The sequence below is a fragment of the Cyprinodon tularosa genome, unplaced genomic scaffold, assembly GCF_016077235.1.
Source record: "Cyprinodon tularosa strain WSP-4 unplaced genomic scaffold, ASM1607723v1 ctg856, whole genome shotgun sequence".
Lineage (NCBI taxonomy): Eukaryota > Metazoa > Chordata > Actinopteri > Cyprinodontiformes > Cyprinodontidae > Cyprinodon > Cyprinodon tularosa.
Genome location: NW_024039625.1, coordinates 76,613 through 89,950, shown reverse-complemented (window position 1 = coordinate 89,950; position 13,338 = coordinate 76,613). Strand labels below are relative to the sequence as shown.

Genomic DNA, 13,338 nt, shown 5'->3' with positions numbered 1-13,338 from the left:
GTACGCAGCTCTGCATTAAACCAAGGAGCAAGCTTTCTATTTTTAACGGTTTTCATTTTCAAAGGAGCTGCGTTGTCTAAGGCAATACGCAGAGAACTAGCAACCCCATCAACAAAATCATCAACCTGTGAAGGCGAATAAGCTAAACTTTTGCACTCTGCAGCACTGCTCAGTGACACAGAGGAGAGAGAAAGTGAAGCAGATTCTTTAAAATTTATAACTGCACTATCTGATAAAGATCTACTAAAATTGAACCTTCTTTTGGGGGAGGAGAACTTTGTTAAAGTAATCCTGAAGGTTATTAGAAAGTGGTCAGAGAGGACAGGGTTGTGAGGAAATACTGTTATTTCTTCACATTCTATGCCGTATGTCAGCACAAGATCCAAAGTATGAAGATGAGAATGCGTGGGACTATTCACATTTTGAACAAAGCCAATAGTGTCTAAGATAGCATTAAAGGCTGCTCTTAAGCTATCGCCTTCAATGTCAGCATGGATGTTAAAATCTCCCACTATGATGACCCTGTCAGTATTTAATACCAAATCAGAAAGGAACTCTGAAAACTCATCTAAAAATTCAGAGTAAGGACCTGGTGGACGATACAAAGTTACAAAAAGAAGAGGTTTTCTTGCCTTGAAATTTGGATCAGGGAAATTAAGGGTTAAATGTTCAAAAGAGTTGTAGGTATTAACTGTTTTGGGAGTAATCAGTAAGTCAGACTGGAAGATTGTTGCTACTCCTCCTCCTCGCCCAGAACTTCTGGGGATGTGAAAATTTAAATAGCTTGAAGGAGTTGCCTCATTTATGCTCACATAATCCTCTTGCTGCAGCCAGGTTTCTGTAAGGCAAAACAAGTCAATGTGATTATCACAAATCAAGTCATTAACTAGTAGACTTTTAGAGGAAAGCGATCTTATGTTAAACAGACCGCATTTAATTGTTTTAACTTTTTCCCCAATTTGAGTTATTTTGATTTTAATTAGATTATCATGATTTACTCCTTTGGGAATCTTTGCTAATTTATTAGATTTTGGTCGTGGGCAAGACACTGTCTGGATGGAGTAAAGAGTGGGTAACAGTAGAGAAGCTGCAGAGATGTGTGTTAAACTACAACTCTGCTTCCTGGTCTGCACCCTGGGTGGTCAGGGTTTTGGAGGACTAATAAATGTGGCCAGATTCCTAGAAAGAAGAGCTGCACCATCCAAAGTGGGATGGATGCCGTCTCTCCGAATCAGACCAGGCTTTCCCCAAAAGGATTGCCAATTATTAATTACATCTTTTATATTGACACTGACTAAATTATCAGTTTATAAATAATTACATATTACAATTAATATTTTACCTTACCTTTCAGAAGATCTATTCATTGTTTATTTGGAGTTCATCTCAGTTCTTTAAAATCTATCATTTTATTTATCAAACCCCCACCCCAACATTTTTTTTTATTAAAACTCTTACTAAAGAGAGAGGACTCAAAGTCAGCCATTTTAAATAGCTGGGGGATGTTTAAAAATCCAATTTATTTTTAGTCACATTTAGGCTGCAATGAGTGAGAGCATCTGGTGATGTTACGGCAGTTAGACCCAAACAATCAAAGCTGTTTAAAAGAAAAATGAAACCCAGATGTAAAGAGACTGCTCTTCAATACAGATACTGCTTTATAAACTCTCATTGGAATATTAAATGAACATAACTTATGCTTGGTTTATACAGCATTTGGTTATAGTTCAATAGAAAATGGAATCAACCAAAACAAAGCAGATCAAAGTTTGACAAAAATAGGATCAACATCTGATGTACGGCTGATGTAAGGCTGATTTATACTTCAAAACTAGGTCGTCTGCGTAGGTGTCACAGTTAACAAAAAGACGTCCCCGCCCCCTACACACACTCTGCTGCAACTCTCCCAAATTGTAGGTGACCGCAGACAGCGCCGCAGACAGAGGCCTCTGATTGGTCTAATCTAGACTGCTCAAAAAAAATGAAAGGAACACTTTGAAAACACATCAGATCTAAATTGGGGGGAAAATCTAATTGGAGACTAGGATTGATGGTAGCGGCGGACTGTGGGGATTTCTCCTTTGCTTCGCCGTAAGCCCCTTTCTGCAGCCCAGCCTTCTCCGTCTCTCCCATCTCTTCCTCCGGCCTGGCCTGGTAAGTGATCCCGCTGTTGTTTTGTTTACATCCATCCGTAGCACTCCGCAGCTTTTTAAATGGACAAGAATGTCTGTATTTAAAACATTTTGTGACCGTAGCTCTAGCAGGCATTCGCGATCATAGATGCGGTTTTGATGTCTTGTTTGTAGCATTTTAAGCGGCCTATTCCGTGAAATATAATTGAAATTGTCGAAAGCTGTTCTTGGCCGCTGTTTTGGAGCGCCGCCATGGTAACCATGATCTCGGGTTAAGTTTCTCAGAACTCAACTTCCTACTAACTGTGTCTGTTAGATGCTTTGTATGCAGCCACAGGCCATTATAAGATTGAGGTCTGTGGCCTTTCAGTGCAGAGAGGACATAACAATCCAACTTGTAAAGATGTTCAATGGAAACACTTTGGTTTGATTTTAGCCGGATAGGATTGGCATTAGGTGCCGTCCTTAATGAGAATCTTTTCATAGTATTAAAATTAGTGGTGGGCCATTATTGGCGTTAAGGTGCTGTGCTAATGCCAGACTCTTATTATGCAATAAACAGAATAACGTAGTTAATCTATTCTCAAAATTGGGTTGGGAGCTTGGTCTATACTGAGATTACTTGATATTGTAGCTTGTTTGCCTGCAGGTAAGTAACTCATGCTGAAACCAAGGTGCAGTCGCAAAGCTCTTCATTTGCACAAAACAAATACCAGGAAATGCTTGTTCCTTTAAATGTGGACCTTGCTTTTCTTGTGGAAAAGGGAGGTTTCACGTGGTAGACGCCCTGAATCTTCTCAGATCCTACAAGGATGGAGCTCCATTTTGGTTCCCCTCTTTTCAGAGGAGACCAATCCCCACTCTGAGAATCCATCCTCCTTTTCAGGAAGTCAGCGCCATTTCTCAGGGTGTAAGGTCAGAAAATGTGTCTTAATTGGAATGTAGAAACTGTTCAGGTAAGTTGCTGCCCATGACTTAACTGCAGAGGTCCAGGGAGGCTGTAAAGCATCAGTCGTCTCCATCAACTGACAGAAAACAGGTGTGTTTCCCAGGACATCCCACCTGCTGACGGCTCCAATCATCACCCCTTTTGGAACAGACTCCTCTTCAGCAAAGGGGGGGGGGGTTACATCCATCCAATTTACAGTTGAACAGGATTGGACCAGTTCCCATATCAATAGAAGATAGAAAGTATTTTGCATTTGTAACATTCTTCTCTATGGCTACGTTCACACTGCAGGCCTTGATGCTCAATTTCAATTTTTTTGTGAAATCAGATTTTTTTTTTTGCGTTGCCGTTCATATTTCCAACTATATGCGACTTGTATGTGATCTCTTGTGTGAACTGCAGTCATAAAACGCAAGTGTCCCGCATGCGCAGTAGAGGACGCAATGACGTCACAGGCCAGCGTGCTCTATTATCCCTTGTTGCTAGCATCAGACTGGTCTAAATCTCTCTGAGAGCCGACCTGGTTTTGGAGACAGACTGGTGTGGACTAAACGGAACCGATATCCTAAGCTGCTGTTGTCTCTAGCTCAATTCACTCTGCCAATCACTCAGCGAGAGAGAGAAAGATAGGTGTGTATATATATTTGTGTATACCTGTGTAAATCTGCTTGTGTATATAGTAATAATATTTATAATATGGATTAGTGGAAAACGCATATGGAGGGTTAGTGTTTAGGGGCTGGTTTTTGATTCAGCTGAACTATGTTCTAGCTGCAACTCTCCCTCCCCTACTATGTGGCAGTAAACCCATTTCCAATGTATTAATACCTCCTAGAGGGTTGGAGTAAAGACTTTAGTGTCTCACTCTTGTTAAATGCAATGTGACCAAAAATTGAGTACCTCAGGATTTGAAAATTGCATTTAGTTAAATTGGGATTATATTTCAAATGCAATTAATTGCCAAGCCCTAGTAAATTGCTGCCTATACTGCCAAAAGTGCCAATCTCCAGTGTTCAAGCAGGGAATGGTCTAAATCATAGGTCAACACTGACAAACACGTATGCAGACGCATATGTTTCTACGTAAAGGTGATATAGAGAAACCAGTTAACCTGACAGCCATTATGTTGGATAATGGGAGGAAGCCAAAGTACCTGCTGATAATCTATGGATAAATAGGAAGAAAAGGCAAATTCTGTTTAAAAAGAGCCAAGGACCTTCTAGCTGCAAGACAAAAGTACCAACAGCTATACCTCCATGCTAAACTAATTAAAAGCATAAAGTTGACCATGTAGAACAGGAATGTACCAGTTAAATGATCACAGAAACATTCAGAGTACTGTACTAGTAATTCAATTCTATAATATTTAATTCATCCCAAAGGGACATTCAGTTAAGGTACTGCCTGTCCGGTAGATGTGGTGTTCCAGGCCTTGCTGCCTTGAAACTACTAGTAGAGACCACACATTTTAACAATCATCTATGTCATTGTTCCTGCTTTTCATTTTTTTCCAGCCAGTTCTTTCTGTTTTGGGAGATGACTTCATTAAGTCACATCAGAAATCACAAAATGCATTAACATAGTTTTTTTTATAATCAATAACAAAAACACAGACTGACTCCTAAAGACTTTAGCAGCATGTCTTCCCCTCTCTGTCTTGTCCTTGTTCTCTGTCAGACCTTATAAATAACTTCCACTGGTTACACACAGAAAAATTGAGATAAAGATTATGCTTTGATAAATCATACAGTTCTACAAAAGAGTGACATTAACCTTTCAACAAGGAACCTAAACATGCATCCTGCAGGTAAAGGGTTTGGATTAAAGTAAATGTAAATGTTAAATTGGCCCAGTCAAAGTCCCTTACCCTCTAGATAATCTTACTCAGCTTCACTATTTGGGGGAGTGTTGGCCTAGTGGGTTACAGCAGTGCGCTTGCACTGTGGGAAGGTTGCATGTACCCTGCCTCCACTCTGGGTTCCTGAGCAAGATCCTTAACCCCTGATTGCTCCCCAGACGCCGCACAATGGCAGCCCACTGCTACCCAAGGGGTGAATTAAATGCAGAGGTAAATTTCTCCAATGTGAGATCAATAAAGTTCAAATATTATTTATTAAGTTATTTATTATTTTTTCATAAATTTCATAAGGAAAACTGATGTATAGAGATCTGCAGCTGTATTTGAAGCAAAGAAACATTTCTAAACACTTGGATCAAGGTGGGGCTGAAAGCCAGTGCTCACTACCTTTCTCACTGACGTTACTATACAACACACACTTAACAAGTGGCTCAAGCTCCTTGACCTGTCCCACCTATTGGATAGTCATTGTGGCTCATCCTTTGTATTACTAACGGGGGTCCTTAGCCATGGTCACTGCTGTAGAGGCTGGGGTAGTGGATTAATGCTGTCACCTTAGTGCCTGTTCCATCTTCCCTAAACTATATAACATCTGCACATGCCACTTTAGCACCCGTACAGATAATGGAAATGGTTGCAGATCAAACACAGATTCCTGTTTCATTAATTTGACCTAAAGACTCTTCTCATTTTGTGAAGTGTCACATTCAAACTCGTTCAAACCTACTCTTGTTTGGGCACTCATACTTTTTTTGCATGAGCTATTTTAGAGTCACTTACCCCGAGCAGAACATGAACAACTTTCTGCTGTACATTCACCTGCAGAACCATACCGAGTCTGTGACTGTGTTTAGTTTACAAACTTAAGCCCATCCATCCATCCCATTTATTTCTTCAAACACAGTTCTGTCAGTGCTGTGTGTGTGTGTACAGTTTAACTTCCTGCCCACCCCCCCACCAGCCCCCGAGCTGGGGAGCAAAAAGTCACTGACGTCCCCCTGCTGTCTGTTCCAGGCCACCAGGCAGTTTCTAGAGGAAATCAACAAGTGGACCAGTCAGCATGGAGTGTCTCAGCTGTCCAGGGAGCTGGCCGTTAAGTTCCTCATGGCTCGCAAGTTTGATGTCCTCCGTGCCATTGAGCTCTTCCACAATTACAGGGTAAGGAGAGTGATGTTGTTCCTGCACATAGCTGTGGCCTGTGTCATCATGTCTTTTCAGCCACAACATCCAGCTGAACTTGGCAGCCTTAGATGATGATTAGAATCTCTCCATATCTGAACTGTGCTTTTATCACAGCTGCTAGTCTCCCTGCTAGCCCTAATATTTTCTTAATTCAAAATGCTTAAATCACTTCTTGTTGCTTGAAAGTAAAGCTATTGGAGGTTCCTTTTAAACTTTGCAACACGTTTGCCTTGGCACAGGTGAGTCCAAACCTTTCTTAGACATAGACACACAGTTGGACTCAACTTTGTTTATCCCTTGTGATGACCCCTTAAGGGAAATATAGTACCAAAAAAGCATTAAAAAAGAAAAAAGTTGTAATGTTTCGCTTAGATATCTTCACTGTAAAGGGCTAAGGAGACTGCATAGTAGTTGACCTGGGTTATTGCACTTGTACTTCGGAGATGTACTGACCCTAGAAATAAGTGAAAAAATTACACAGGCTACACAGTAGCTGCCAATCACAGAGCCTGCTCGCCTCACCAGTTTGTCCAGTCTAGAGGTGTCCTTGATGGATGTGCTGCTTCCCCAGCACACAACCGTGTAGAAGAGGACACTGGCAACAACAGACTGGTAGAACATCTCAGACAGCTTATTACAGATTTTGAATGACCTCAGTCTACTCAGGAAGTGCATCCTGCTCAGTCAGCCTGTGTAGGCGGTTGGTTTGTGTTGACCAGTCCAGGTGATTATCCAGCCATACCCCAAGGTATTTGTATGAATCCACAGCCTCCACGTCAGCTCCCTCCATTAGTTCTGGCTTCGCTTTGGTCCGTTTCTTTTAGTCTATTACCAGCTCCTTTTTATTGGAGATGTTGAGCTTTAGGAGGTGGGTGGGGCACAAGGTGGAAAAGCCACCACCAGACTCCTGTACTCCTCCTCTCTGTTGTCCCTGATACACCCCACAGTAGCTGTGTCATCTGCATACTTATGTATATGACACAGCTCAGAGTGGTAACAGAAGTCCAAGGTGTATAAGGTGAAGAGGACAGGGGCCAGCACTGTGCCCTGGGGGACTCCAGTGCTGCTGACCACAGTTTCAGAGATGGTGTCCCTCAGCCTTCCTGTGAGGTAGCTGGAGATCTATTGCACCAGACAGGGTTCGACTCCCATACTATTCAGTTTGTCCCTGAGCAGGGAAGGCTGGATGGTGTTCAATGCACTTTAGAAGTCCAGGAAGAGAATTCTTGCTTTGGCACTTCCCTTATCCAGGTAGAAGTGGACCCAGTTTAGTAGGTAAAGGATTGTGTCCTCCATTCCTACGCCTGGCTCATATGCAAACTGCAGGCTGTCCAGGGCGTGTTGTACTTAAGCTCTTAGGAGATTGAGGAAGATCTGGAAGATCAGGAGCGTGGCTGTGATAGCAAAGGTAGGGGTGCAGGTGTAAGCGACGGGTGGAGTTGCTTTTTCTGGGGGAGGGGAATTGTTGGGGAAAGGGGACATGGCTGTAGCAGGAGTGTAGGGGTCACAGCCTTATTAAACCTGTTGAAGAACTTATTCAGTTCATTAGCCCTCGGCATTGTCCACTGGACCTTTCTGTTATCAGATCGAAAGTTCACTAAAAATCCTCAAAATGGTTTCACAAATTTTAAATTAAAGGAAGTTACCTAAAACATTTAAATTACATGTTTTAACTATTAAAGTTTCATTAGGAAGGAGTTAATGATGAAACACTTAATACTTACAATTTTTACAAACTAAAGTGCTTTTTCCATAAGTCTAAGTTTCTCTGAGATTAATTTCATTATTACTGGTTTGAGGTCTGGCCTCTTATATTTGCTAAAGGCTGCAGCCGTAAACAAGCTTCCTGAACAATTATGGACAGATTATATCACTATGAGTAAAATTATTTAAGTTCATTTTTTAAAGCATGATCAGTATTTTTTCAAATTTTAAAATGGGAAATTGTATCCAGCCCCACAGCATGCCGCTGCCACTGCCATGGATCATAGTTGGCACAGTGTGCTGAGCTTTGAAGGCCTTTGTGTCTAAATAGCACAATCTATGTGATGTTTGATGATAAAACTGTTCTTCACAAAAGATTTAACTTCTCTTTGCAGCTGTCTTCAGTGTCCAGGTTTATACTTTTTTAATTTTTGTAGGTACCTTGTACCTTGATCGTTCCTGGGATGTTCTTGGATTTCCTAACTTTTCTTTGCCGCCCTGAAGGGAGCTACTTATAGTGGATTGTTCAAGTAACTCAATTATCCCAAATATAGATGGGCACGAGGGAAACCAGAAGTCTACCTAATCTTACAACCCGATCTCACAAGCCAAAGTTCCAGCTTGCTGGGAGGCATGGAAGGAAAGATTGGGGACCTGTGTCGATTTGTCTGATGACTTTAAACAGTAGCAAATAAGTTGAACGTTTAGCATGAAAACAGTTCTTTTTCACTTAAATTGGAGACTAACAAAACATTTCCCTAAACAGCCTCTCACTCGAATTCATACACAGCGCCCAACATGTCAGATAAAAGAAATGGATTGTAGGGATTCAATGTATTTTTTCAAGATTTTTTTTTTCTTCGAAGCATAAGATGCTGTGCATCTAAAAGGAGCATTTCTGGTCTTTTCATTTCTTTTGTATTTTTCGCCTTCTTGTTCTGTTTTTGTTTGCCACGTTCTCAGCCACCTCCCTCGGAGAGAAGCCCTAAAAGAACCGGCCATGAATTTTCTAACAGTCAAGAGCGTCACGGGTCTTCTAGGAGCTGGGCGTGTCTGTGTAATCGCCCTCCTATGAGACCAACAACAATGGAGTCTGTGGAATTAAAGGTGGTCAGTGGTCCTACCAACATTAAAGTGGGACATGGTGTTTAAAGCTTAACTTATTAATCTGATTATCACCTGTGTGGAGTAAAGGGGAAAAAAATTAGTGAGCATTTAAGAGTCTTAAATGTTGAATAGTGGTGATCAGAACCAAATATGTAAAAACAGAAATGGATGCTAAAAAGATCAAAGAAGCCAAATAAAGTGAGTGAATGTTTAATCTTGTTATTTACTCCATCAGTGGGATCCCACAAATATCCACTTCCAGTTGTTTGGCCTGTATGAAAGTCAGACCAGACAAAAACAGAACAAGCAAACATGGAGGAAGACCTTTTGTCTGATGACACCAAAGTTGGATTTTACAGACAAAATGGCTTCCACACCATCACCAGCATTAAACACAGTGGTAAAAGTATCATGTTGTGGGGATACTTTCAATGGGTGCAATGAAGCTGATGAGACTTAAACATGGATAGAATCAAATAATGAAGCTTCCTGCTTGAAAACCTGTCAGTCTCCAAATGACAGAAGTCTGCTTTCTCCAAAAGGACAGCGTTCCTAAATGTAAAAAGTTGCCCAGTTGGAGTTCATCAAAAGAAGAAACTATCACTTGCTTGTTTTCCTTCCCTCACAGTTAGACGCTGATTTATTTTGGTCTCTGACAAACTCAGTAGAATACATGAAAGTTTTTCGTGATAATGTGACAAAATGTGGTAAATTAACCGATTGAGCTTCAATGAGACCTTTGTAGAATAAATTAATCTCTGGCCTCTTCACCTCTGTTTGTTTGGATTGATGTCTATTGATCAGAGTCAGGGAGCCATGAATCAGATCACCAGTGGAAAATAGCATATAGAGAATATAACAGAATAAAGCCACAAGCTTTATTTAAATCGAAGCATCTAATTTCACCATATTTATTATACCTTCTGCTATCTGAGAATAGCTACACATTCACAGTTTTCATCTTCACCTTCTTCGTCTTCAGTCATAAATTGAAGCTCCAAGATAAAGTTTATGGAACCCCTGCAGAACTACTAGAGCTTTCTAGAAGCTAGCTAGAAATAAGCTCAGTCTTTCTGGAATGTCAAATAAGCAAGTCTATTGTTTACTCTGAGAAATTAAGGTCGTTGTGATTCTAATGCCTCCCAGCAGGCTGACTTCACCTGCCTTTTGATCTGTTTGTCTTCAGGAAACACGTCTTAAAGAAGGAATTGTCCGACTCCAGCCTCAGGAGGAGCCTCTGCGCTCAGAGCTGCTCAGTGGAAAATTTACAGTCTTGGTAAGATTGTTTTTTTTATCTCTTGACATTTAATTAGAAGGCTTATAAGGCATCATATAACATAAGAAAAGAGTTGAAGTCAAATCTGTGTTTATCACAATTTCATTTTGTCAGACTGTTTGTCAGACTGGCGGGAGAGCCTCACCTTTCATCTGAATTGGTTGTTTGTTTGTTTGTTGAGCTGTGGGGTAGTAAAGCACCTCTAACCTTTTCCTCCGTCTGACCCTGCTGAGAAAAGCCCACACCATTACCCCATTTACACTACCCTTGAAAAACCGTGCCGAGACCGGTCCGAGCTCAGTAACTGAGATAACTTATTGTGTGTAAATCGAAAAGAAATTCAACTGAACCGAGCTAGACACAACCGGGCCGAGCTAACTGCAGACCAGTTCCAGAGGTGGGCTCGACTCGGTTTTTTCCTGGCTCGGTTCTCTGATAACAAGAGTGCATGATCAGAACGCGTCATCTCCGTCTGGCTGCACATCCCGATCCACACTCCATTCCAGTAGTTGGCGGTAATGCCCCTCCGGAAGTTGCTTGCCAACCAACACAAAACGGAAGAAGAAGAACAACTATAAACAATCAAAATCTTCTCCACGCAACATTTTAAATAATGGCTTCAAAAGAGCGTGGTGCGACCTTGGATGATGCCGAGACTGAGGCCGTTATTGCAATTTGGGCCATTTTGATTTGCTTGATTCCCTCCTTCGGAAGAAGGAGGGAATCAAGCAGTTTGTGGTTGTAATGCACCAAAAGTTGTTTCCCAACCGCCATAAAACACAAGAAGAAGAAGACGAAGAAGTTCTTCGTCTTCTTCTTCTTCTTGTGTTTTATGGCGGAGGCGAGGAGTTGAGGAACCGAGATAGCGTGATGTGTAAATGGTTGTCAGAACCAAGCCTGGTTAATCGTTAACACAATTTTTTTTTTGCTTTTCTGCAAGAGCGTTTGCGTAGCTCCAACTGAGAGTCCATTTTGGAGTCGCACAGAGCATATGTAGAAAGCGGGAAACACTCGTGAAGAAACAATCATGAAACATTTAAAACAGTAGTACTTTACACATAATAGGGGTTCACAAGGACAGAAAATGCATAATGTAGCGACCTCTTTGAGCCTCGCAAAAACAATGGACAGAAAGCAGTTTATCACTTTCACCAAAAAAACTATTTAAAAAACTTTAGGAGGATAGAAATTGGATATAGTATACAACATGATATAGTTTGCATTATGTTTTTACTATAGGCACATTAACGTTCTCTATCTTTTCTGGTTTGAGATGCTGCACCTTCTTGTTTAGTGGGGCTTTGCTTTATAGCTGCGCCAGTGCTTTTTATGTCTTATTTGTAAATAAATTTCATATTTTAATTATCTGCTGCCAGAGAGGAGCAGGCATCCTGTTTCAGCAGCTCCTTTTTTTCAGGAGTTTTGCCTACTTTAATCTATCTTTTTCTTATATTCCTTTTTGGTGGGACTTCGTATCTTTTCTCATGCTGTTTCTTACAAAATGGAGCTCACGTTTTTTCTGTAAAGCTCTGTTTTTAATTATTTTTTCACTGTATTTGCGTGCGTAGCCTGCATGTTTGCCAAACCTTCCATTGTGTGCACCCGGGACAAGCTGCTCACCAGGAGCTCTGCTGTGCTGCCACCCAGGGAGCGAGCCGGTATCCTCCATAAGCTTAGGAGGAAGAGACGGAGCAGCCTGGTGGGAGTTGGACTATGCCGCCGGGGAAAGAGGTACAGACCAACCGTCCCGTCCATCATCATGGGCAATGTCAGATCTGTCTCAACAAGATGGATGAGCTGGCAGCTCTAACTCACCATCAAATACAAAACCGCAAGCACATTGAGCTGCTAGCAGTTAGCATGAGGCAAAATAATCTACCCCGGGAATTTAAACACCATATCGTGATAGCTGTGTACTCCCCTCCTCTGCCAATGCAGCAACAAGTCATCACCTCTCCCTCCCCTTGGGAGCTCTGTACACAATCCCCCTGTTACCTTCACATTCTTCAACGACTGACTACTTCACACCCCCCAGCTCCCGACCATCATCTAAAGCTTGGTGTACACTGTGCGATTTTCGGGGCGATTTTCCAGTCGTGCAAGAATCTTATGATCGGGCCTGATCACTTTCATCCTGATCGTGCGTCGTGAGTCATGTAGTGTACAAGGGGTTACGAGGTGGCGATCAGCCTCTCACGACCACCTCCGATCAGGAATCGTGAGGTCGGGAGAATATCAAACATGTTTGATTTTTCTCCCGACCGTCGTGGGCAAATCGCTCAGGGCGCATTTAAGAAGGATTCTTCCTTTTATACTTCCCCTCAGATGTAAACACAGCAGGATGGCAGGGATGCAATGAGTAAAATGCAGTTCTGTCTGTAAAATTGACAGACCGTAGTAGCCACGTTCACTCAGCCATTTATCAAATACGTCGTCGCCTTTTCTTTTTAGGACTTTCAGCACAAAATTGCACAAATTGACAAGGCAGCGTGGTTCTCAATAGTGAGCTTAATATCCCTCTTCTATTTGTTTGGCTTCAGGATAGAGAGGTAGAGAGCAGCTCCATTTCACTACGGAGCTGAGTCCGACGTGGCTTTTAGTTGTACAGTGCGAGCAGGTAGATCACATCAGAGTGTTGGGCTGAACATACATCTGAACAATAAACTGTACGACTTAACCTGCAGTTTAGTCGTACAGTGTGAGCAGCAGCTGGGTGCAACGATTGAAAAGAAATCGCACAGTGTACCCCCGGCTTAGCCACCCACTCCAAAGAATTCCATCCCACAGCCCACCCCCTCCCACACCATCTTGTCGCTTTCAACACAGGTAAGGAATGAGCTGCGAAAGATCAAGGTGCGAAAGGCTGCGGGTCCAGATAGCATCAGCTCCAGGATTCTGAGATGTTGTGCAGAAGACCTCTTGTGTGGTATTGGTGCCGAAGACAAAACATTCAAATGACCTCAGCAGCTATAGGCTGATAGCCCTGACTTCACACCTGATGAAGACCCTCGAACGGTTGGTCTTTAACCATCTATGCCCCCTGGTGAAGACTTCATTGGATCCACTGCAGTTTGCCTACCAGCCTGGGATTGGGGCAGATGATGCCATGATCTTAAAAAAGATAATAATA

The 13,338-nt window shown here is 42.0% G+C and overlaps 1 protein-coding gene across 1 annotated transcript in view; it reads left to right on the top strand.

Moving 5' to 3' along the window:
- The window catches only part of ptpn9a (protein tyrosine phosphatase non-receptor type 9a), a 64,873-nt gene that overhangs the window by 25,058 nt on the left and 26,477 nt on the right, over positions 1-13,338 (top strand). Inside the window, exons 3-4 of the mRNA XM_038273082.1 lie at positions 5,954-6,097; positions 10,119-10,208. Coding sequence (XP_038129010.1) covers positions 5,954-6,097; positions 10,119-10,208 — 234 coding nt within the window. The remainder of the gene's footprint in view (positions 1-5,953; positions 6,098-10,118; positions 10,209-13,338) is intronic.